This window comes from Diadema antillarum, unplaced genomic scaffold (genome assembly GCF_040938485.1).
Source record: "Diadema antillarum isolate AM-2024a unplaced genomic scaffold, OU_Dant_1.0 scf00000004, whole genome shotgun sequence".
In the NCBI taxonomy this organism is placed as follows: domain Eukaryota; kingdom Metazoa; phylum Echinodermata; class Echinoidea; order Diadematoida; family Diadematidae; genus Diadema; species Diadema antillarum.
The window spans coordinates 2,219,224-2,244,393 of record NW_027270893.1 but is presented as its reverse complement, the minus strand read 5'-3'; the positions used below and the strand labels follow the sequence as shown (position 1 = coordinate 2,244,393).

The following is a 25,170-nucleotide window of genomic DNA, read 5'->3' as shown; positions in this document are numbered from 1 at the left end:
CCCCTAGAATCTTCTCCGCCTGTCTGACAATCTTTTTGATCAAAGAGAGATCTACCTTTCGGCATGCGGTGAACCAAACCACACAGTCATGTACAAGAATACTCTCTATGACAGCTTTATAGAATAAGTTCATGATGGAGCAATCGACATGAAAAGAGTTCAATTTGCGAAGAAAATACAATCTCTGCTGACCTTTCTTGTACAACTCCCTACAATTGTCTTCCCATTTCAGATTGTCATTGATTACAGTGCCTAGGTACTTGTAAGAGTGTACAATCTCAATGTTCTGCCCGTTCATATTCACTGGGCGACTGCTTGATTCCATGGATTTGCGATTTCTGAAATCAATAATCATCTCTTTAGTTTTTGATGTGTTCAAATCTAAAAAGTTCATCTCACACCAGCACAAATACTCCACAAGATCACAAAATACGTGAAAAACAAATATCAAATCCGGAGACGAAATGACATGCAAACTGGTCGCTACAGTGCAGCGACCCTTTTTTGGAGGAGAGTAGAATGATCAGGTATGTCTTAGAGGCCCCTTTTCCTTTCTTAAATCCTTTGCACACTCTTTATTTTCAAGTCTAATAACTTGTGAAAGGATAAAGGTACTGCTTTGAAAGTTGGCATTAATCATGAACATAATGTGTGGAAAAAATATACTCAATTTCAGCTTAATCTGATAATCACTTCATTGTTGTTGCTCTGGTGGTTTACATCCTGTGTTTTGTCCCTTTCACTGCACGGCTAGCACGGCTTGGCGCTTGAATAGTCCATGTACTTCAAAGCCTCTTTTCTCAGTTCACACTTTTCCAGAGTGTGTGCTTTCTTTCCAGTATTTAGATAGGTTAGGGGAGTCCACTTGAATTGAGTTATACATCATGCAAAGCTTACAGTCTGCTCTTTCATAATCTGTCCCTAACTAAAAATCCATGTCTGGCGACTTTTTGTTGGTTTTGTGGTGCAGTGTCACATATTAAAGAACTACCTCAATTGAAATCGATAAATAATGATTATTTTGTCAGGGTGGAAAGAAAGGAACATATTGGCCGGGAAAAAACAGAGAGCGTTAGATGAGGAAATATTTTCATCCAGGTTCAAATCCTACTCGTTCCTTTTATCCGACATGTTTGGTGAAAACTGTAGATTAGCCGTTAACCCTATAAACTAGGCCGGGCTATTTAGGCAGTTGATAGAGGGGGGGGGGGGGGGTGGGCCTCCCAGGCCCCCCTCCAGATCTCGATCGCGACAAAAATTGGCACACACATTGCCTATGATGTAATCTAAAATAACGTGAAGTTAATTTTTCATAAAGTTATCATTCATGCTAAATTATGCTAATTTATGCATAATGATGCATGAATTGGATGTTGGTATAAATCACTAAATACAGCTCAAAACAGGCACAGTTTGAGTGTAAATATTCTTTTTAGTGTCCTTAGTAAATGTTATTAAAAAAATTGTGATATCAGAAACAATTCTTAGGTTTTTTATTGTTTTTTTTTTTAATTTCTTATGTATTTTCTCTTGTTTTTCCGACTTTTTGTTTTTCATTGTTTATTCGATGAAATTTGTCCGCGACATCGCTCCGAACAAGAAAATATGTTATTCATTGATTTTAACCAATAAAGCCTCCAAATAATCATGTTTTTATGAAATTTGCCTGTATGCACAGTTTGCATTGAAATTGTACACGAATTCACGTTTTTGAGCAATTTTTGGTCTGATATGCATGTATTTATGGCCATGTGTCCAGTTCACAGCCTATAACTTGTGGGGTACCGCAAGGATCCCTTTTAGGTCCTTTATTGTTTATCCTTTATATGAATGACTTTCGCAGTTCGTCCTCTCTGTTTTATTTTTTTACTTTTTGCCGATGACACCAGCATTTTTTATTCAAGTCGAAACCCTCATGTTTTACTGAATACCATTAATACTGAATTAAAATCAGTATCTAAGTGGATTCAGGCTAATAAATAATTGTGACTGAATTTGACCGAGACAAAATTTATGGTCTTTAGCAATATTTATACTGGCCCAACATATTGGAATTTTCTGAATAATGACATAAGAAATTCACCTTCTATATTTTCATTTAAAAGGAGATTAAAGTTGTTTTTATTGCAATGTTATGTTCCTACAGAAGCGAATCAGCCTGTTGGCTCATTTTAATTTTTTCCGAAGAATTTTGATTACCAATAATATACTCTCACATATTTTCTCGTCCATGTTGTCCTGAGACTCTTACTGAGTAGATTCCACTTGTATTACTTCCGCATCTATTTCTCTCTATTATTCCATATTTATGTATCCCTTCCTCGCATCCCATTATTTTTTCGATATAGTTCTGTCGAGGATCGCTGGATCTGTTTTTCCTTCCTGTCCGCTGTACTGTCTTCCTATTACGTCAACCTTGTCTCGTTCTGTCTTGTATTTAAGTCCCCTTTCATAAGTTTTGTCGTCTCAGTCTCGTTTTATGTTCATTCGCCTGTGTATGTGTGTCTGTCCGTTACTCTGTCTTCTTATTGGGCTTCCAGACTTTTTTTTTAGTCTGACTTTATTCCCAACCTTTTTTTCCCTTTTTGCATCAGTTCATTTTCTATTGACATTCTGTACCTGAGGGGCCCACATTCTACAAGCATTGCCTTTTTAGTGGGTCCCTCCATTTTTCGATATTTTGTGTAATGTTATATCGTCTATATCACTTCAGTCAATTTTCATTACAACATTATTTGTTACCCCAAGGTTCCACAATTATGTTCTCTTTTCAATTTTACTTTGTTTTGATTATATGTAACCTTATTCTCAGTTACCAATGAAAGTGAAATGTTTGTGTTCTTTTCGAAAAATGAAATAAAGTTTGAATTGAAATGAATTGAATTGAATATAATCAATATTTTACCGGGCAAGTTGGCCGTAAACAACGTGGAATTGAACCAGGTGGATTATGTACAATTCTTTGGTCTTTATATTGATTGTAAGTTGACATGGAAAGTTCATGTTGATTCTTTGCGTAAATTACTATCAAAAAATGTAAGTGTTATGTATAAGTTAAAACAACATTTTCCTAAACATGTTCTGCATTCCTTGTATTCTATTCCTTTTTTTTTTGCCTTATATAGGTTATGGAATCCTGGCATGGGGAAACAACTAGACTCAATTCTTTATTATTGATACAGAAAAGAGCAATACGGATAATTAACTTCGCCACATTTCTGGAACACACTAATGTCTTATTCTTTTCCAGTAGAACACTTAAGATCCAGGATTTATATCATTTCAATATCGGGTCATATATGTATCAATTAAACCTAGGTGGTCTCCCTGATGTATTTTCTTCGATGTTTGTCAAAAATACTGAAGTTCATTCTTACCCTACTAGACAAAAAGATTCTTTTCATCTTTCTCATGTACGGACCGTATCTGCTTTAAAAACAATAACCACTACAGGACCAAAATTTTGGAATGAGTTGGATAGAGAAATAATCCAATCTCAGTCTCTTTATTCATATAAGCATAAACACAAGCTACTTTTTCTGAATTCATATTTATAGCTATTCTTCAATCCACCTCGACATTCTCTGTTCATACTTCACATTACTGACATTATTGATTGTGTAACATGTGCCTCGCTCGTGATTTATGCATTATCTCCTGAACTTCCTTTGTACACTTGGTATCTCTGCTACACACTGCATCTGACTTGTACCTCGCTCGGGTGATCACGCAACTCTCAAGAAGTCTTGTGCCGCGGACATTGTTTTCTTTTTCTTTTTCTTTTTTTGTTTTGTTTTTTTTTTACTTTTCGACGTTTAAATTGCACCAACTCACAAATTATCATTCCTTTCTATATACCAACTAAGAAATAATCTCACATCCGCATCTGGGAATCTACACCCTACAAGCAATGCTTCTATGTAGATTCCTCATATTTCACATGTTTTATTGTCTTATAAGCTGTAGGCCTACTTGACAATTCATCCATGCTTTTGTATTGTGATGTTTATGTTTTGTGTATTTGTTGAAATGTGGAATATGGAACAATGAAATAAAATTAAAAAAAAAAATCCTTATTTATGCGTGACTTTGGAAACGCGCGCCCTGGCGTCGCAAATTTGGTGTCAAAAGATGCGGGAGACTCGAAAGAAAAAAATTAAACTTCATGAAACGTCGCGGCGATAGCTTTTTGCGATTGCGATACGGCCTAGTTATGGTTAAGGATCTTACACACTAAGAAAAATAGGTTCAACTTTGCACCTTTTAAAGTTGACAGACCAAAGCAACACTGGGAGCACCTTTACGGTGCAACTTTGCACCTTTCAGACCAGACAGGTGCAAAGTTGCATCCTTATTTAAAGGAGATCCCATTGTGACATGGGTATGAAAGGAACAAAGATGCACCCATAAAAGTGCTCTCAGTGTGACATTTGCAAGGTGCAACGTTAAACCATTTTTTAAGGGTGTGAAATACATTTGTATGTAGGGTGACACAATTGATTAAAAAAAGAAACGAATCAGCCATAGTGCAATCGCCATCATGTTTATTACAGTCCGCAGAAAGCCGATTCCGTCTGTTGCTATGACTACGAGGAGAACTTGGTCTACTCCGGCGACAGCTACTACGGTAGTTTCTCGCACCGCACCACCACCAACGGCGTTCCGCCTTACAACAGCCCCGGAACGGTCCCACAGATGTCGACCTGGCTGAACGACATCATCCCCTACTATACCTGCTGCATCATTGGAGACCTGTGCGAATACTACCAACAGTATCGGCCCACCAGAGACTGCCGCTGGTACGGGGTTCCGCGCGTGGGTGAGTCTCACCGATCACGGACTTTCCAATGTTGGACCAAGGAGGGTCAAGAGCTGGAGTTCCAGCTGTCTGTAATTAGTCAAATAGCTGTTAGCATGGTCAGTTTCATTCATGTCATTTGGAAGAACAAAACAATTTTACACGTGCATTATGTGCTTTTGATTATCGGGGTAGATGACGCAGTCTTACTCAGCAATCTCAAAATCAATTTTGAACGATAACGTAATGTTGGCTATATTTTGCTTGATTATTTATCAAATGAAATGAAAGATTACCTAATGATAAACATAATTGAGCAAAAGTAACTCCCGTCCAGAAATACGTGACCAAATTTATGTCTGAGTTCTATGCTGTAAACGTATTTTAAACAGTTTGCTTGCTGGAAAGCCGATTTCTAATTTTACCGATCACTTCCAACAAATGAAACTGATAATCTATGATCTTCAAGAACATTCTTTATTAATTGATCTGTCATTTTAGTGTAAAGGCATATAAGGTCGAGTAATTCTTATTTCTATTTTATCGATCTTCGCGCAATTTCTATCCGCACACACCCGTGTCTTTAAGCCAGTACAAGTATTTACCGCTAGCATTTTATGAGAATGAACGCCAAAAGTAACTACATCTTACCTTCCTTACAGAGTGACTAGTCTTTATGGAAATGACCCATGAATCAATTGTCTTCCTATCTGTGGGACATCTCCAGTTTGGCACATATAACTTCAGATATTTTTGAGTGGCGGTATCCAATATGGAGTCAAAGGGAATATACTAAATCTCTTAAACATCCTTGGCTAGACTCAATGCCCCGTATTAACACTTCAATAATGCTGTTATCAATTTGTATCAACACCTCTTCCTTTTTTCCTCTTGTTAACACTGTGATTAATTCAATCCTTTGCAGCCGTCATATTCGGAGACCCTCACATCGTCACTTTTGACGGTGTGGAGTACACGTTCAACGGCAAGGGCGAGTATATTCTCATGCAGTCCACTAACGATGCCCAGAACCGCTTCGTGATGCAGGGCCGAACCGAGCAGATGCCGAACTGGGAAGGTATGTTTTGTTAGTGTTGCTATAGCGTCATTTTGAGTATGTGTGTGTTTGTATGTTTGTTTGTGTCTCTTTGTGTGTGTTTGTGTAAATCTGCTGCTGTTTTTTTTTTCTGCCTTTAAGCATCTAGCGCACTTTTAGTTCTTAAAATGTTGCATTACTGCTTCAGAAATTGGTATGTTTTATTGTCTTTTCTTTTGTTTAACTTCAATGATTCAAGTAATAATTTTCATGCATTTTTATCTACACTTATAAATGATGTTGCTGTACTATCGGAACAGACTATAAACCATTCGATCACAGATTCGATATCACAATACTATCATTATGTGGATTCAATCGTTTGTTACTACTATTTATACTGCCTGAGAAAAATGCAACTGTCTGAGGACAATAAATAAAATCGACTGAGTGGAATATTAAAAGAAAGGAACAAAGAATTAAAGGAAGCCAAATAGGAAGTAATAACTAGCGGAAACACTTGCACCATCCCATTTTTTTTTCGGTCAACAGGAGACATTGTCCGAGCCACCAGACTGACGTCCATTGTGATGAAGGAGGAGGACGGGAACAACATTGAGATCCAGCATAGTTCCAAGACCGTCCTACAGGTGGTCTACCAGTGGGAATACTTGAAGATCGATACTCAGACCAGGCTCCGGTACGATGGTAAGGACTTCCTTGTGCGTAACAATCAATAAATCAATCGACCAGTCAATTAGTAAATCAACCAGTCAATCAATCAGTCAATTAATCGAGAAATCAATCAATGGACCAATCAGTCAATCATTCAATTATTCAATTATTCAATCAATCAATCAATCAATCAATCAATCAATCAATCAATCAATCAATCATTCAATAGACCGGGCGATCGATCACTCAATCAATCAATTTAATAAGTCTGTCAATCGATCGATCGATCGATCGATCAATCAATCAATCAATCAATCAATCAATCAATCAATCAATCAATGGTGTGTGATGCTTGAACACATTTTGTGTCTTTTAAATTCTGATGTACAACCTGGGTATTTGAGAGTGTGCTTGATTTCCCACCTTTCGTGACCGTCGTCATTTTATCAGTTTCTCCGCGATTAGTTCTGTTTTGTTCGAGAGTTTGAAAAGGTCTTGAGGTAAATATCAATTTCAAATCTTATTCTCCCAAACAAAGCTTAGTCTTAGAGGAGAGCAGAATAATGTAGTTTATCCAAGGGACTTCTTGCTTAATCCTGCTGTATTGACATGATTTTTATGGGAAAGAGAAAACTCAACATTAATCATTACAAAACTTACACCAGTTTGCATGGGAAGTACAGGAAAGAAAGATGATACCAAGTGTGATGAGCACCTTTCTTTTTCTTCTCTATCTCTCTCTATATTTTTCTCTCTCTCTCTTTCTCATTCTCTCCCTCCATTTAAATTACTCAATTCAAATCAATTCAATTCAATTCAGTAGAGGTTTATTTCTCAAAAAACAAGAACATGCAGCTAAAAAGCTGACATTGTTCATTTTACAAAGCACATATGACATTTTAAAAAGTACATACGATGGAATTAGCGTAACTTAAGTTATCTCTCTTCCTCCTTGCCCACAACCAGGCTTCTACCTCACCTTCCCCAAGAAGTACGAGGGCGGTAACGTTACCCAGGTGGTGGTCACCTTCCAGGACTCCAAGATCGGCGTCGTGATCAACGGCACCGCCGAAGGCATGTTCGTGCAGGTCATCATCCCAGATGAGTTCAAGGTGAAGGAGATCGCTGACTGGAAATCTCATCAACCACCCCCTTCCTTGACCCCCCCCCCTTCCCTCCTTCCGCTCCCAACTTGCTCCTCTCCGTTGAGGGCGAGTCCCAAGTATGCTCGGGCAGGTGTCTATGGGAAATGCGTGTTGTAGCCAAATCAAACCGTCCTAAACGGGTTAACTGTCCCGCCCCTTCCGCTCACCCACCTCCCAATCCACTCTCACAAAATCTCCCCATTGCATCGAGCTCTTTGCCTCCTACTGCATGGTGGATTCGAATCCAGACTCGAGATCGGAGGATCCGAGTTCGAATCCTTGACCAACCAAGATTTTACGTCCTTGGACAAGTTTGATTTCTTTAAATAAAATGTCCCTGTCTACTCAGATATGTAGATATGAAGCTGGCATCGCTGGAGTAATAACAATGGCAGAGCCCTCCGGCAGACCACCGTCCCCAATGAAGTGGCTACCTTGGGTAAAGAGGATCACATTATTAGAACTAGTCAATGTACCCGTGGAGTGCTGAATCAGCCGAAGTGGGGCATGGGGGTGGGGGGCTATGATAAAGTACACGTATCATGCTTGTTTGGCTTCAGCCAGTGCCCAGAAATCCTCTATAGGGCTTTTTACACTTGTAAATTTTTGCTTAGTCCCATACCAACGGTGGGGCTAAGGGGGGGGGGGGGGGACTTAGCCCCATCGTTGGTACGGGACTATCCTTAGCCCACTTTCTGTTTACACTCGTTTTTGCCAAAGTGGGCTAGCCCCACCGATAGTCTGGTACTATCTGGCCCTGCAAAATAGCAGGGTTAGCACCGCAATTGCGGTGCCAAGCAAGTGAGTGTAAACAGAACGAAAAATCCGGGGCTAAGCGACGGAGACGAAGTCCGACCCCCACTGACCAATCAGAAAAATCAGAAACGAGGTAATCAAGTGCTGCCGGTGCGTGCGTGTACGTGTACAGTGCACAGCGTAATCATGAATATTCATGTGGTTTGGAAAGTCCGGGGCTAAGAAATACGAGTGTAAAAAGGTCAGTTTTCTCCTTAGCCCCGCACAAGAGATAGTACGGGACTAATTGGCCAGTGTAAAAAGCTGAAAAAATTGGTACGGGACTAACGATAGTCCTGGGTCAGAGAAAGTCCGGGGTTAAGAAACACAAGTGTAAAAAGGGCTTAATGGTCAAAGTCACTGGGTCAACGGAGGTCAAATAACTGTTTTGCGCTACTCCTTGGTCCGATCTTGGCCCAACTTGCTGGAAGCATAAGTAGGCCTACACCTGGGAAATCCCCATTGAGGATATTTCTAGGGGAATCCCCATATAAGTAGGCCTACACCGGGGAAATCCCAACTAAGGATATTTCTGGGGGAATCCCAATGAGTATAGCGAAAAACAGTTATTTGACTTTTGATCCCAGTGACCTTGCATGACCTTTTCAAAAATGAACCCTTGAAGGGTGAACCTGCATCCACCCACTTAGTTTGATGGAGATCGGACCAAGGACCTGGGAGGAGTAAAGGAACAAACAGACAGACAGACAGACAGACAGACAGACAGACGTTGCTCGAATTATAGTATGATGTTTATTATTGCTGCTACTACAATCACGCTCCTTCTGTTTAAACCTTATTAACTTCACATACCCAGTCGCATTCACAGTCAAAGCTTTGTCATTGGTATACACAGCCATGTGCTATTGTAAAGAACTCATGAACCAAGCTTAAACCTAACAGACATTATCATTTTATTTCAAGTTATAACTTCAAAAAGATGCATTACCAAATTAAAAGCATTCTTCTGTTCTTTCTAAATCTGTTCTCCTCTCCATTTTATTCCGATTTCTGATCCCGTTCCCATAGAATGCCGTTGAGGGTCTGTTTGGAAATTGCAATGACTTCCCCGACGATGATCTGACTTCTGTTGATGGTACTATGGTCAGTCCCAACGCTAGCACAGAGGAGATCTACAACAACTTCGGAAAGTCGTGTAAGCAGCTCACCTGTCCGGGACTTCTTGAAATTGAATTTGGATTTCAACGTACAGTTCTAATTTGATCTTTCTTCTAAAGTTTATTTTCCAAGTACAGCGGCCAGAAATGTCGAAGTATGCCGACTTAATGTGTGACGATATAATATTATACACAACTCGATTGTTCACTCTTTCACGACAGAGAGACTATGTCGTCCGACCTCTCTTATCCGGACATGTCGGGACCGGCGCTTATCTGGATAAGGGATTTGGCCGAATATGGGAGAATCGAGGTTTATAGTGAAAACACGGTTTTGGTAAGGGTTCTAGAACCCGTCTGGCACCATTTCATATTTGCTTGCAATATATCGAAAGAGTCTACAAAGAAACTTACCTGGCCGATGCGATTTGCCGGGATGATGAGTCGTTTTGGAGTAGGCCCAACATTGAGAGAAATAATAAAAGTGGGAAAATCGACTTTTATTCCAGAAGGATCCAGACTAACTCGGTCTCAGGGAAAACTTGACCCCATTTCAGACAATTTACACGCATTTCGCGATCGCCATATTCTACTGTATAATACTAAACGAGGCCAAACTGAACAGACAGGAAAGTGCGTGCTAATCCTGTACAAAATAAGTGGACAGCGCGCGGTCCTCAAACATATACGCACATCACCTCAGTTGCTGAGACGCGCTGTCTTTGAAGTGTTTGTAGTTGATTATGAAGCGTCTTTGATTGTTTTAGAGGTGCTTGATAGGCGCACACTCAACGGCGTAAATCCGTACTGAGGAGTGGGGGGGGGGGGGGGGGGTGATCGGCGATAGTCACCATCACCACAATCACAAGCCCATAACCGGATAGGACTTTATGCATTTTGATGTTGTAAGTAGTGCAATTTGATGCATGATATTGCGCGTTTTGTCGACTTGCAACTTTTGGTGAAATTTGGGATTTTTTCCTATCAAAAAACAAGCAAGAAAAAGAAATATTCATAGATAATTGAATGACTACATCGTGGTATTTCAGTTCTTGCTCCGCCTGTGCGACATCACTGTGAAGGCCTACTAAATAGTGGGGCCTATCACCGGCGTAGCCGGGATTTGATCTTAGGGGGAGCGGTTAGATGCGAGAGAGCGAAGCGAGAGAAGGGGAAGGGTGTGATTAATTGAATAATCTTCTTTTATTAATTCTAACACTGAAGATCATGAACGCGAGCGAGCGGAGCGAGCGAGGGGAAGGGGGTGGGAGGGGAGTGTCCCCCCCCCCTCCCACGGTGAGATCTTTTTGGATTTTGAAGTTGTAAATGGTGCAATTTGATGCATTCTTTTGGCGTGTTTTATCGACTTGAAACAGTCCCACATGTTTAAGGTAGCAGTACATTTTATGTAGATTTTATTGAACGATTTCGCCTATAAAATGGTATCATCAATTAGATAAACTTCTTGTATTAATTCTTACACTGAAGATCATGAGCGCGACCGAGCCCGAGTAAGCGGAGCGAGCGAGGGGAAGGGTGTTCCCTCCCCCCTCCCACGGTGAGAACTTTTTGCATTTTGATGCTGTACATGGTGCAATTTGATGCATGTTTTTGCGCGAGTTGTCGACTTGAAACAGTTTCACTGGTTTAGGGTAGCAATATATTTCGATGTCGATGATTATTATACAATTTAGGTATAAAATGGTATCAATGAATCTTCTTGCATTAATTCTAACACTTAATATCATGAATGCGACCGAGCCCGAGCGAGCGGAGCGAGCGAGGGAGGGGGGGGGGGGGGGGTGGAGGGGGAGGATGTGTTCCCCCTCCCACGGTGAGAACTTTTTGAATTTTGATGTTGTAAATGGTGCAATTTGATGCATGTTTTTGCGTGTTTTATCGACTTGAAACAGTCCCACTTGTTCAAGGTACTGTGATGTTGGTTAATGTAAAACAATTTGGCTATAAAATGGTATCATTTTGAATATTTTGTTTTGTATTAATTCTTACACTTAGTATCATGAACGGGACCGAACCCGAGCGAGCAGAAAGAGGGAGGGAGGGGGGGGGGGGGGGGGGAGAGAAGGTAGAGGTAGCAGAATATTTTCGATGTAGATTATTATTGAACAATTTGCCTTAAGGTATCATTTGAAATTTTAATTTTAAAATTTTAAACTTCTTGTATTAATTTTTCCACTGAATGTCATGAACGCGACCGAGCCCGAGCAAGCGGAGCGAGCGAGGGGGAGGGGGTGGGAGACGGTGTCCCCCCTCCCACGGTGAGAACGTTTTGTATTTTGATGTTGTAAATGGTACAATTTGATGCATGATTTTGCGCGTTTTGTCGACTTGAAAAGGTCCCACTTGTTAAAGGTACCATTATATTGTAATGTTGGTTAATGTAAAACAATTTGGCTATAAAATGGTATCACTTTGAATAAACTTTTTGTATTAATTCTTAGACTTAATATCATGAACGGGATCGAACCCGAGCGAGCGGAGCGAGGGAGGGAATGGGGGGGGGGGGGAGGGGGGAGGGGTGAGAGCTCTTTGCATTTTGATGTTGTAAATAGTGCAATTTGATGCATGATTTTGCGCGTTTTGTCGACTTGCAACTTTTGGTGAAATTTGGGATTTTTTCCTCTCAAAAAAACAAGCAAGAAAAATAAATATACATAAATAATTGAATGGCTACATCGTGGTATTTCAGCTCTTGCTCCGCCTGTGCGACATCACTGTGAAGGCCTACTAAATAGTGGGGCCTATCACCGGCGTAGCCCGGATTTGATCTTAGGGGGAGCGGTTAGATGCGAGAGAGCGAAGCGAGAAGGGGGAGGGTGTGATTAATTAAATAAACTTCTTTTATCAATTCTTACACTGAAGATCATGAACGCGAGCGAGCGGAGCGAGCAAGGGTAAGGGGGTGGGAGGGGGGTGTCCCCCCTCCCACGGTGAGAACTTTTTGGATTTTGATGTTGTAAATGGTGCAATTTGATGAGGTATAAAATGGTATCAATGAATCTTCTTGCATTAATTCTAACACTTAATATCATGAATGCGACCGAGCCCGAGCGAGCGGAGCAAGCGAGGGAGGGGGGGGGGGGGGGGGTGGTGGAGGGGAGGTTGTGGGAGGGGGTGTTCCCCCTCCCACGGTGAGAACTTTTTGAATTTTGATGTTGTAAATGGTGCAATTTGATGTATGTTTTTGCGTGTTGACTAGAAACTTACAGTCCCACTTGTTCAAGGTACCATTATATTGTGATGTTGGATAATGTAAAACAATTTGGCTACAAAATGGTATCATTTTGAAAAATCTTTTTGTATTAATTCTTACACTTAATATCATGAACGGTACCGAACCCGAGCGAGCGGAGCGAGGGAGGGAGGGGGCAGGGGGAGGGGGATGTTCCCCCTCCCACGGTGAGAACTTCTTGCATTTTGATGTTGTAAATGGTGCAATTTGATGGATGATTTTGCGCCTTTTGTCGACTTGAAACGATCCCACTTTCTCAAGGTAGCATTATACATATTGTGATGTTGGTTAATGTGTTCCTTCTACAAAAGAAAGCTCTCCGTGTCATCAGTTATCCTTTCATACCTTCCCACTCAAATATGCTATTTGCCGCTAATAAGCTGCTAAAAATTAAGAAATTGCATTTATTGTCCCCGCCGAACGAGTTCGAGCAGGGGACTATGAAACGGGCTCCGTACGTGTGTGTGTCCGTGTGTCCGTCCGTGTGTCCGTGTGTCCGTGTGTCCGTGTGTGCGTCCGTGTGTGATCAAAATGTTCAATTTGCTACTTCTCTGTCATTTATGAGCCGATTTTGATTCTGTTTGCTTTATATGAGAGCACTACATGGGAGCTTTGAAACTTCTACACAGAATTTCAGTTGTGACCTTTGACCTTGACCTTTGACCTATGTTGTACATTTTGCTACAAAATGCTACTCCTTCGCCATTTCTAACCCGATTTCGATTCCGTTTGCCTTATGTAATGGCACTGGTTGAGGGCTTCAAAACTTCTACACAGAATTTTGACTTTTGACTTCTTTGACCTTTGACCTTGAGTTTTGACCTGTATTGTACATTTTGCTACAAAATGCTACTCCTTCGCCATTTCTAACCCGATTTCGATTCCGTTTGCTTTATGTGATGGCACTAGGTGAGGGATTCAAAACTTGTACACAGAATTTTGACCGTTGACTTCTTTGACCTTTGACCTTGATTTTTGACCTGTATTGTACATTAGCTACAAAATGCTACTCCTTCGCCATTTCTAACCCGATTTCGATTCTGTTTGCTTTATGTGATGGCACTAGGTAAGGGCTTCAAAACTTCTTCACAGAATTTTGACCTTTGACTTCTTTGACCTTTGACCTTGATTTTTGACCTATATTGTACATTGCATGGCTACAAAATGCTACTCCTTCGCCATTTCTAACCCGATTTCGATTCCGTTTGCTTTATGTGATGGCACTAGGTGAGGGCTTCAAAACTTGCACACAGAATTTCGACCTTTGACTTCTTTGACCTTTGACCTTGATTTTTGACCTATATTGTACATTGCATGGCTACAAAATGCTACTCCTTCGCCATTTCTAACCCGATTTCGATTCCGTTTGCTTTATGTGATGGCACTAGGTGAGGGCTTCAAAACTTGTACACAGAATTTCGACCTTTGACTTCTTTGACCTTTGACCTTGATTTTTGACCTGTATTGTACATTTTGCTAAAAAATGCTACTCCTTCGCCATTTCTAACCCGATTTCGATTCTGTTTGCTTTATGTGATGGCACTAGGTGAGGGCTTCAAAACTTCTTCACAGAATTTTGACCTTTGACTTCTTTGACCTTTGACCTTGATTTTTGACCTATATTGTACATAACATGGCTACAAAATGCTACTCCTTCGCCATTTCTAACCCGATTTCGATTCCGTTTGCTTTATGTGATGGCACTAGGTGAGGGCTTCAAAACTTGTACACAGAATTTTGACCTTTGACTTCTTTGACCTTTGACCTTGATTTTTGACCTGTATTGTACATTTTGCTACAAAATACTACTTCCGGCGGGGACATATATTACGCACTGCGTAATTTCTACTTTTCCTTGTTCAATTTGGGGCAATTTGTCTATAATACAGCAACAACTCACTCCCCTCTATTTTCGATTCTATGTTTCAAAGAAATCAATCATTCCATGATTATCCCACTCGACGTTCCAATGAATTTCACTTGCCTCTTTTACGAACGATTCTTGCTAAGAACACACTTATTTATACTGGCCCAACTTATCGGAATTTTCTGAATAATGACAATACAAATTCAAGGGAGGGGGGGGGTGGGAGATGTTCCCCCTCCCACGGTGAGAACTTTTTGCTTTTTGATGTTGCAAATGGTGTAATTTGATGCATGTTTTACGTGTTTTATCGACTTGAAACAGTCCCACTTGTTTCGCAGAATATTTTGATGAAGATTATCATTGAACAATTTTCCTTCAATGGTACTATCATTTAAATAAAATTCTTGTATCAATTCTCCCACTGAACGTCATGAACGCGACCGAGCCCGAGCGAGCGGAGGGGGGGGGGGGTGGAAGGGAGGTGTACCTTCTCCCACGGTGAGAACTTTTACATTTTGATGTTGTAAATGGTGCAATTTTATGCACGTTTGGGTGTTTTATATCGACTTGAAACAGTCCCACTTGTTTAAGGTAGCAGAATATTACAATGAACGATTTGCCTATGAAATGGTATTATGTTAATAATCTCATTGTATTAAATTTTACGATGAATAATTATCATGAACGCTGTCTATTAAGCAATTCAGGAAGTGCTAAAGCTAAAATCACGGAATTTAGCTCTTATTCCGAGTGTGCTCCATTTTTATGTTATTATGTACAAAGTCTAGTGTAGTACAGCTTAGGCGGGGGGGGGGGGGAATGTTGGATGGGGGGGGGGGCACAAGACGGAGCTTTTGCGTTATTAGAATTGAAATAAAGCGATCTGAAGCACACTTTTTGTGGAAATTGTCATTCTCCAAAGTATACTAAGTCAATAGAGGGGACCAAGTCATGGGTTTTTCAGCTCTAATAGGGGCAGTTTATATTCCGCGTGAAGGTTCAAGATATTTTGATAGTGACGTATTTGATACCATATAAATGATTGCATCAATATCCAAGCCAAGTATGACATTCCTTTGCTGTTGGTTGGTGACTTTAATTCTAGGACGGCTTGTCTCCAAGATTTTGTTAGTATTGAGGATGATATCCAAAATTAAACTGGTTTGCATTTTATGAATGATTCGATTTTCAATGCAAGAAATGAGCTTGAGTCTCTTGGTATTTGCACCGACAGATACAACATGGACCACATAACCAATAACAGTGGATTTAAATTGATAGAACTGTGTAAATGTTTAGATATACATATTGTTAACGGTAGAGTTGGTGATGATAAAGGTAAAGGTAGCGTTACATGTGCAGATGTTAGCACCATTGACTACGCAATAGCCTCATCTGAACTATTTATGAACCTCAGTAACTTTTATGTGGATATGTTTGATGAACTCTTGTCCGACAAACATTGCCCGATCGTCTTAAGTATCCATGTAAAAACGTCATCAACTGTTCCTTGTTTGAAAAATATTGAGAATACAGTCAATAGTTCCGAGAAGGATGATAACAATTATAGCACAAAAATGAGAAGGGTTAAATGGAATAACGATAGGAAGTCTGAGTTTGTAGATGGTCTGAACGCTTTTGCTATATTATATCCGAATTAGATTCCTTTATCGAGTCCATAAATGTTGATAATGTTGGTCAAGAGGACATCGACAAAGCGATCAATCTATTGCAAGTAGTGTAGTTAATGCGGCTTCTTCATCTGGAATGCTGCACGAAATGAAGAGTAAATCGCACATTAGCAAAACTACTCTCTCTAGTTCACAGCCATGGTTTGATAAAGAGTGCAAAGAATATAGGAAAAAATTCATGCAAATTAAAAAAAAAGTCGAGAAAATAGATCAGAGTATTTGGATGAAAAGAGAGCAATTGGCAAGAGTTATAAAAACTTTGTGCGATCAAAGAGAAGAAATACTTTGCTGACTTACATACTAACATAATGAGTTTGAAAAGTAAAAATCTCGAAGAGTACTGGACTATTATAAGTAGAAACAAAAAAGGAACTACAGCGCCTTCGAACATTTCAATAGAAGATTTCTTTGAACACTTTAAAAGCTTAAACAATCAAGCTTCGAATACTGATGTCGTAGAACTTGATTATGGCATTGGTATGAATTATGAATTGAATCGAAGAATTGATGAGTCTGAAGTGATACAGCAGCTTAAACGTCTTAAAATGACAAGGCTCCTTGGAATGATATGATTCTAAACAAATTGTTAAAGAAATAGTTCTAAATCTCTTTTGAAACTTGTTACTAAACTGTTTAATGTAGTGCTTGACACAGGTATTATACCCTCAAGCTGGGTGGTAGGCCTGATGAAACCTTTGTTCAAAGGTAAAGGCTCAGCTGATGCTGCTGATAACTACAGGGGTATCACCCTCTTAAGTTGTGTTGGTAAGCTATTCACTGCTATTATAAATGAGCGCATTACTTTGTTCATTGACTCTTATGATCTACTTGGTGAAGTTCAAGCAAGTTTCCGGTCAGGTTATTCTTAGATGGATCATATTTTTTCATTGCACGCAATTGTTGATTGGCATTTACAAAAGCAGAAAAAAAAATGTACTGTGCTTTTGTGGATTATAAAAAAAAAAACACTTTTGATTTAGTTGATCGAAGTTCGCTTTGGATGAAATGATTGAAGGACGGGATTGATGGAAAATTATTGCGTGTAATAGTCAAAATATACGACAACGGTAAATCTTGCATTTCATATGGCGGAAAGAAATCAGACTTTTTTTCAGAGTAACGTAGGAGTAAGGCAAGGTGAAAATTTGTCTCCAATCTTATTTGCACTGTATCTGAATGATTTTGAATCTTTTTTTTTTTTACAAGAGAGATACAATGGTCTGAGCTCTCTATCTACATCAATTCACGATTGCTTTTATGAGAATGGAATGGATATTTATATAGATTTGTTCACTCTTTTGTACGCTGACGATACTATTGTACTTTGCTGAAAGTGCGAATGATTTACAAGATGCTCTAAACGCTCTTACTGATTATTGCCAATTGTGGCATCTTACTGTTAATACCACAAAGACGAAGGTTATTATTTTTTTCTAGAGGAAAAGTTAGAAATATTCCGAAGTTTTATTTTGCCAATGAACCTTTAAGTGTAACTGATGAGTATGTGTATTTAGGAACAACTTTCAACTATAAAAATAGCTTCAAAAAAGCTATAAATAAACAAGTAACTCAAGCACAAAGAGCTATTCTCCATGAAGAGCAAAATCGCATCTCTTTGTCTACCTGTTGATATTCAACTTGAGCTATTTAATCAATTGATATTGCCAATTCTGTTATATGAATGTGAGGTTTGGGGTTTTGAAAATGTAATTCAAATTGAAACGTTTTATTTGAAGTTCTGTAAAGAATTGCCTGGTATAAACAAGAGAACTCCCAATTGTATGACTTACGGTGAACTTGGGCACTACAAATTAGAAAAAAAAAAACTGTCACTAGTCGAATGCTAATGTTCTGGTATCGTGTCGTAAATGGGAAATCAGCTAAATTATCAAGCAGCATTTATAGCTTTAAATTGTGACTGTGCACCTCAAAACGAACATAAAGTCGCACACACTGATTTAGCGTGAGGACTGAAAATAAGTGAAATGGGTCAACCCAGCCGAACTTGACTTTTTCATATTTTCTGAAGGAGCGGGTCTTCTTTTACATTATGCTAAAATTTGGTATCATAAAACGGGCAGGAAAGTGTGTTTTTTTAGCAATTTATCTCGAACATTTTTGATAGAATAGTGTGATTAGGTGTGTCTTTAGAATCCCTTTTTCATTTCTGAAAAACCTTGTCCACACTCTTCACTTTTAACTCTAATAACTTTTGACAGGATAAAGCTACTGCTTTGAAAGTTGGCATTAATTATTGACAGTATGTGTTAATGAGGCATGCTTAATTTCAGTTTAATCTCATAATCCCTTCATTGTTGTTACTCTGGTGGTTTACTTCCTGTTTTTTTGTCCCATTCATCGCACAGCCAGCACGGTTTGGTAAAGATTACGCGCCTGAATAGACAATGCACTTCAGAGCCTCTTTTCTCAGTTCACACTTTTCCTGAGTTTGTGCTTTCTTTCCAATATTTAGATAGGTTAGGAGAGTCCATTTGATTTGAGTTATACATCATTTTAAAGCTTAAAGTCTGCTCTTTCAGAATATGGTCTTAACTAAAAATTCATGTCTGGCGACTTTTTGTTTGTTTTGAGGTGCAGGGTCACAATTGTTCTCCTTTTTGAAGGGGAAAAATCAGATGGGTTGGATTCTCAAAACAAAGAATACTCTTGATAGCTTAGGCCTTTCTGACGTGTGGAAGAGTCAAGGAAGTAATCTATCTTTATCTTCATTCAAAACAATAATAGATACAAAGAAAATAAGATATGAGCTAACAGGAGTGGCACAGTGATGTTGAGTTAAGCAATCAATGCACTGTTTATAGAATTTTTAAGCAGCAATTATGCTTTGAAAAGTATCTGATTCGTCTTAATGAAAATTCGTTGCCTTAATCATAAGCTTCCAATAGTGTTTGGGCGTTACAAAAACATTCCAAGAATTGAACGTTTGTGTACTTATTGTTCTAAAAATGATATTGGTGATGAATTTCATTATTTGTTTGTAGATGTCCCTTCTTTAAGACAGAACGTAACAGATTTCTCGAAAAGTATTATAGGAAGTATCTTAACACATTTAAATATGATCAATTGTTTAATTCCACTAAGAAAAAGACTTTGTCAAACATTTCGAGGTTTTGTAAGGTAATAATGTCTTTTTTTAGTTAGTTACTGCACTTTATTATTTCGTTTGATTTAGTTTATTTTATATACCCTTTGCGTGATTATTTGCATCAGACAGTGCCTGCATTGTTCGTAATTCATGTGATAGATTTACATCTGTATAGTATATTATTTATTACATACTTTTATGCAGATTTTATCTGAAAAGTATTTTGATATCTTGTTTATATTTGTATTATACATTTATATATGTTAATTCTTGTCTGAAATTGTTCTATTTTGTGTATTTTCAATTGCCATTGTACTCCCATACCCCATGAGGGTCGTTGAGTAAGAAATCAAACTTCAAACTTCAAACCGAACTAAAAGATAGCGGAATGCGTGTCCCTATTCCCAACTTACACGAGACCGTGCAGCCAAATTACCGTGTTGTGTCGCCATCTTGCTAGGGCAATTTTTTCCTTATACGGAGTGCACGCTCAAGCAGGTTTAACACTTAGGCGCGGTCAGACTGGGCCATTGGTACGCGCGCAAGCAAGAGTGCGCCGTCCGGTTGCTCGGTGCAAATAGTTTTACCACCTCCCTCTGTAGCAGTCTATACTTGTATACATGCCGCTCCCATAGTACTAGACAACACTGTACAATCCAGAGGGACAACCACTACAACTCAGCCCGCCGTCAAAGCGAGGCCGAGTTATTCCCAAGTCCGAGTTTAGCCTGACCCCGTTCGGATAAGTTCTGAGACTGAACCTTCTTGGTTGATATTTCGTATTTTCGTCGTTGCCCATCGAATATCTTGTTATTACAGCGTCATCATTGGTCATTCCGCACATTTCCTAGGCATACGTTCACACTTGGGAGCGAAGTTTTACAACTTTTGCAGGCGTACCAGAATTATGTTTTGGCTTTAACACACGCCGAGAATCACATCCGGATAATAGAGAGATCCGGATAAAGGGAGACCGGAAGGAGAGGTCGGACTGTATTAGGACAGGGACGTAAAATGAAACAAAAACCCAGAGAATTAAGGCGACGAATATTCATCTACCTAGTTTGCCAAGTGTCAGACTTTCTCTTATCCGAAATGAGGTCGTGATGAAGATTTTTTGTTTTACCTTCGGAATGATGAGTTTTGAGGAATAAGAGATAATGCTTTATTCGACAGTACTAGTTATAGCTACTCTGTTTTTGTTTTGTTCGGTAATTGACGCCAGTAGTAGTGTTACTACAAACTGTTAGTATTTCTTGTACAACTCAATGGATAAATTGAGGTGCGATGATGTGCGCACCTTATGTCATTGAAATGAAGAATTGGTTGGCTTCCCTTGTGATTGTGTCTGAAGCCGAGAAATTTTCAAATCCTCTACCGTTTCATTTTCAATTGTCCAATTTCTATGAAGGTATATAAATTATTTTAATTTCTGTTTATCTGATTCCAGTCGTCTTTATTACTGCCAATTAATCAGTGAAGGAGAAATTGCACCTTAAGCAAGGCTGCATACTCGAAGAACAGCACAAAAGCGAACATAGTAAAACAAAAATTGTCATCTTTTCTCTTCTCTCCAGGGGCCATCAGTAGCCCGGAGAGTCTCTTCCTCTATGAGCAGGGCAAAAATCACGATTACTATCAGGACGACGACTTCGTGCCCGTCTTTGAAACCCCCGAGGGCAGCCTACCGCCAAATCTCAACGCGTCGGACGTCATGGATGTGTGCGGCGACAACGTCTTCTGCATCTACGACGTCCAGTCCACGGGTCTGATCCAGCTGGGGAAAGCCACGAAGCAAGCATACGATGACTATAAGCGGATGCGGAGGGCGCCACAGGACAGTAAGTCGAACAATGGGCATGGCTCTTGCTCGATGTCACTATCATTCATTAAAGGGGCATTCTAGAGAATCTACGTTTATCATTTCACATCATCTTGAATGTATCGATTGATCTAGGCTTTTTGTTTTTAGTTGTCTCGTCTCTTTACTTGTATTTCTGCTTCTTTCCTTTCCCCCTTTCCACTTCTTTTTTCATCTCTCACACTTGTAGTTAAGTTTTCACCTTTTTTTCCCTCCTGTGAGGTGCCCACGTTGTACAAGCATAGTCCTTTGAATGGGTACCTTCACTTTTTTTCTCAAAATGTATAAATATGTCTGTATGAAAAATGCCTAATTTTGTAATGACTATTGACAATTGTTATTCTTTGCTATCTATGTATCATTCCTTCAAACGCATGTCGAATCTATATCTTTTTGTACATTCTGTTGAAAGAAGTGAAAATAAAACCTTTGAATTGAATTGAATTGAATTGAGTGTACAGTACGTACATCGACTGTGAAATGTAGTCTATAATTTCCTTTGTAGAATTTATAGAAGACAAACCTTTCATGTGGAAGCATAACGTAATACACTGAAAATGGATGATTACATCGGAGGCTCACATAGAGACATATTCCAGTAAGATAGCAATGTAATCCCATTACAGTATCGCTTGGTTAACAAGTTCACCTATGTAGTATTTATGCATACGTCTTTCTTTTGTTCTACTTCCTTGAGCATCCGATCACGTATTCTTAAAGTGAGGCTGTAATGCGATCATCCTTGATGACAGTTTTGATTTGCTATAGATTTTGAAAACATTCACATTCCTCATTTCAACACTAAAGATTCTTAAACTCTCTATCGAGCAATCCAGTGTAACCAACTTATGGATGTTCGAATGCAAAAGTTTAAAAATTGTCAGGAAGTCTCCTGTAGCTCCTTACCTAGCGCAACGTGGCAAATCCTTTGTGAAGCTTAAGGGAAATCTCAACCAGTTTTGTTTCTTATTGCTCGTAACGAAGAGGTCATCAAAAACTCAACCAATAATAATAGACTCAGCATGTTTTCGTGTCTTGTTTACGCTTCTTCCTCTATCATTGAATTCTTTTTGTTTCCTCGTTGCTATTTCATCATAAACAATGTATCTTTTCATATTTATGGAATGAATGTTTGCTCATTTTTGAGCAGATTTCAGGTTTTAATGAAGTTGGATGTGAAATAATGATACTCAACAAAGCCAATTTAAAAGGTAACGTATCTTGCAATAGTAAAAAAAGAGTGATTAAGAACTAGGAACTTAAATTTCTAAACATTTTTGATTTTATTCCTTTGTTACCACATATCTTAACCTCTACTTATGCATTTTTTCTTTCTTACTTTCCCTATTTCAAGGCCGTTTCAAATTCTTCAGTTTATTTTCCCCCATGTCACTTCATCCTCTACTTACCCATTCTTTATTTTTCAGACTTCTCAGTTACGTCTAATTCCTTTCATTTTCTGTCAGCAGTCATCGTACCCTCTACTTATTGTCTTTTCTTCTTCCTCAATCACACAAACATCTCACAACCATCACCCTCTAATTTTTTTGTCTCTTCCTCGCCCTCAATCACACAAACACATCTCAAAAACAATGTAAAACCACTTGAACTGAATCAACTTTTAATCACCAGTGTTATTCAATGGGGGGAAAAAGCTATAAGTTTTTATTCAAACAAATATGTAATTTCACCCTCTGTTTACACATTTTCCCCCTACATCTCACTTTCATTTTTAATTCTTTATTTCATTTTATTTCTCCAGCCATCAAATCCTCCACTTAGTTATTTCTTCATCTTCCATCACACAAACACAAATCAAAACTATGTAAAAATTGACACAAGAAATCCAACTCTCAATCAATCGATGTCTAGTAAAAAAAATCATACATGTTCATAAAAACAAATATGTATATTTATTTCGAATTATTTAAGTACATGTATTGCTATGGTTACATACCCATACAAGCTATACCTCCTCGGATGAAATTGTCACAGTAAAACGTTTTAAGTTTGAATCTCCTATACAAACTATACTTATTCGGATAAGATTGTCAAAGTGAAAGGCATGTACTATATATACTGTATATCGGGTATATCAAGCTTGGGTAACGTACAACCTGTTCGGATAAAATTGTCTAAGTGAAACATGGTCAGGATAGAAGCTATTTGGATAAAATTGTCCCAGTGTAATATGGTGTCACATAAGCAACGTTTTTTTTTTGTGATTTACTCTGCTACTTTGACACGTAATCTAAAAGTCGAAACAGATTAGGTACAGTTAAATCAATGGTTTAATAATAATAATAATAATAATGATAATAATCAAGTTTTGCTCTTGTTTACAAAGTCGAAGATTTGATATCAAATATCAAATACAAAACAAAGTAGAAATAATCACGTAACTTTTGGTTATACTGCTCTGGGTTCCGGGTTCGTGTTCCCCCTCTAGTAGTTGGTACTGCGCCAGCGTCGTGCCCGGTAGACCACAGGTCGTCAGCGGATGTGGCTCAGCAAGCGTGGCTCAGTAGGTGTGGCTCAGCGGGTGTGGCTCAGCTAGCGACGTTCATCCCTCGGCTCGTGTCGGTAGTCGCTTCAGCATGACAGTCCCGCTTGCCTACGTTAGTTCAATCCCCGTACGGATGTGTGTCTTACGTGCTAACCAAATTGTTTCTCTGCTAATATTTTCAAATCGTCCGTACTTATACACAAACAGCTAAAATCAATTAACATAATGACTCATACAGAAGTATGCCTTAAAATTCATCCTCACAAAGCAAACTATCTCTACTTACTAAATTAAGACTTCCCTAGCACCTAATCATATTCCTGAATATCATTAGGTGTTTTCACATCAGCCCGGTAAAAATCCAAGCTCGAGATATTTGTCGCAGAAAATAGTCAGCAAAATAGCGCGCTATTTCGAAACATCGGGCTGATGTGAAAACGCCTAGTAACCTAACTTCACAGCCGGATGAGTTCGCCTGAGCCTTACATGATAGGCGTTTTCACATCAGCCCGATAAAAATCCAAGCTCGATATATTTTTCGCGATTGCGAATTAGAGCGCTTTTTCATTTCTTATTCACATCAGCCCGAAGAGAATTACCCCGAATTTTTGTCGCACTAATTCGACAGCTGAGTATGTGCAAACAGCATCAGTAATGTGTGTGCCCTCTCAAAAAATTTCTCATGATTTGTGTGCAGTTTGCCTCGATTGATCGGGTCACACACGCTAGGCATGATGGGATGCATCGCGCTAATTTCTGGAGTCGTTTTCACATTACCATTAGGCGTTTTCACATCAGCTCGATGTTTCGAAAAAGCGCGCTATTTTCTGACTTGTGAAATCAAAAAATATCTCGAGCTTGGATTTTTATTGGGCTTGTGTGAAAACGCCTATTTAGGCGTTTTCACATCAACCCGATGTTTCGAAATAGCGCGCTATTTTCTGACTTGGGAAATTAACTCGATCATGAAATAGCGCGCTATTTGATAGTGTGAACACAAATTAGCGCGCTGATTGTATTGCTCTGCTCGAGAAAATTTCTTGAGTCCAACTCGGGAAATTTCTGAAATAGTGGAATACTAGCGCGCGCTATTTGATAATGTGAAAACGACTCGAGCAATTAGCGTGATGCATCCATCAGGCCTAGCGTGTGTGACCCAATCGATCGAGGCAAACTGCACACAAATTATGAGGAAATGGAATATTGAAAGAGAGCATGCTACCTGAAATGGAAGTATGGAAATTTCAAAATTTCAAAATGCACACATACTCCATACTTTAATTTCCGGCAAATGACTCAGATCTTTGCTTGCAATTAAT

General features: G+C 39.1%; 1 protein-coding gene across 1 annotated transcript in view; it reads left to right on the top strand.

The window, feature by feature from the left end:
- Positions 1-25,170, top strand: part of LOC139711412 (sushi domain-containing protein 2-like) — a 78,420-nt gene that overhangs the window by 34,151 nt on the left and 19,099 nt on the right. Inside the window, exons 13-18 of the mRNA XM_071623327.1 lie at positions 4,554-4,819; positions 5,724-5,876; positions 6,387-6,542; positions 7,476-7,621; positions 9,479-9,605; positions 21,062-21,325. Of these exons, the coding sequence (XP_071479428.1) occupies positions 4,554-4,819; positions 5,724-5,876; positions 6,387-6,542; positions 7,476-7,621; positions 9,479-9,605; positions 21,062-21,325 (1,112 nt within the window). The remainder of the gene's footprint in view (positions 1-4,553; positions 4,820-5,723; positions 5,877-6,386; positions 6,543-7,475; positions 7,622-9,478; positions 9,606-21,061; positions 21,326-25,170) is intronic.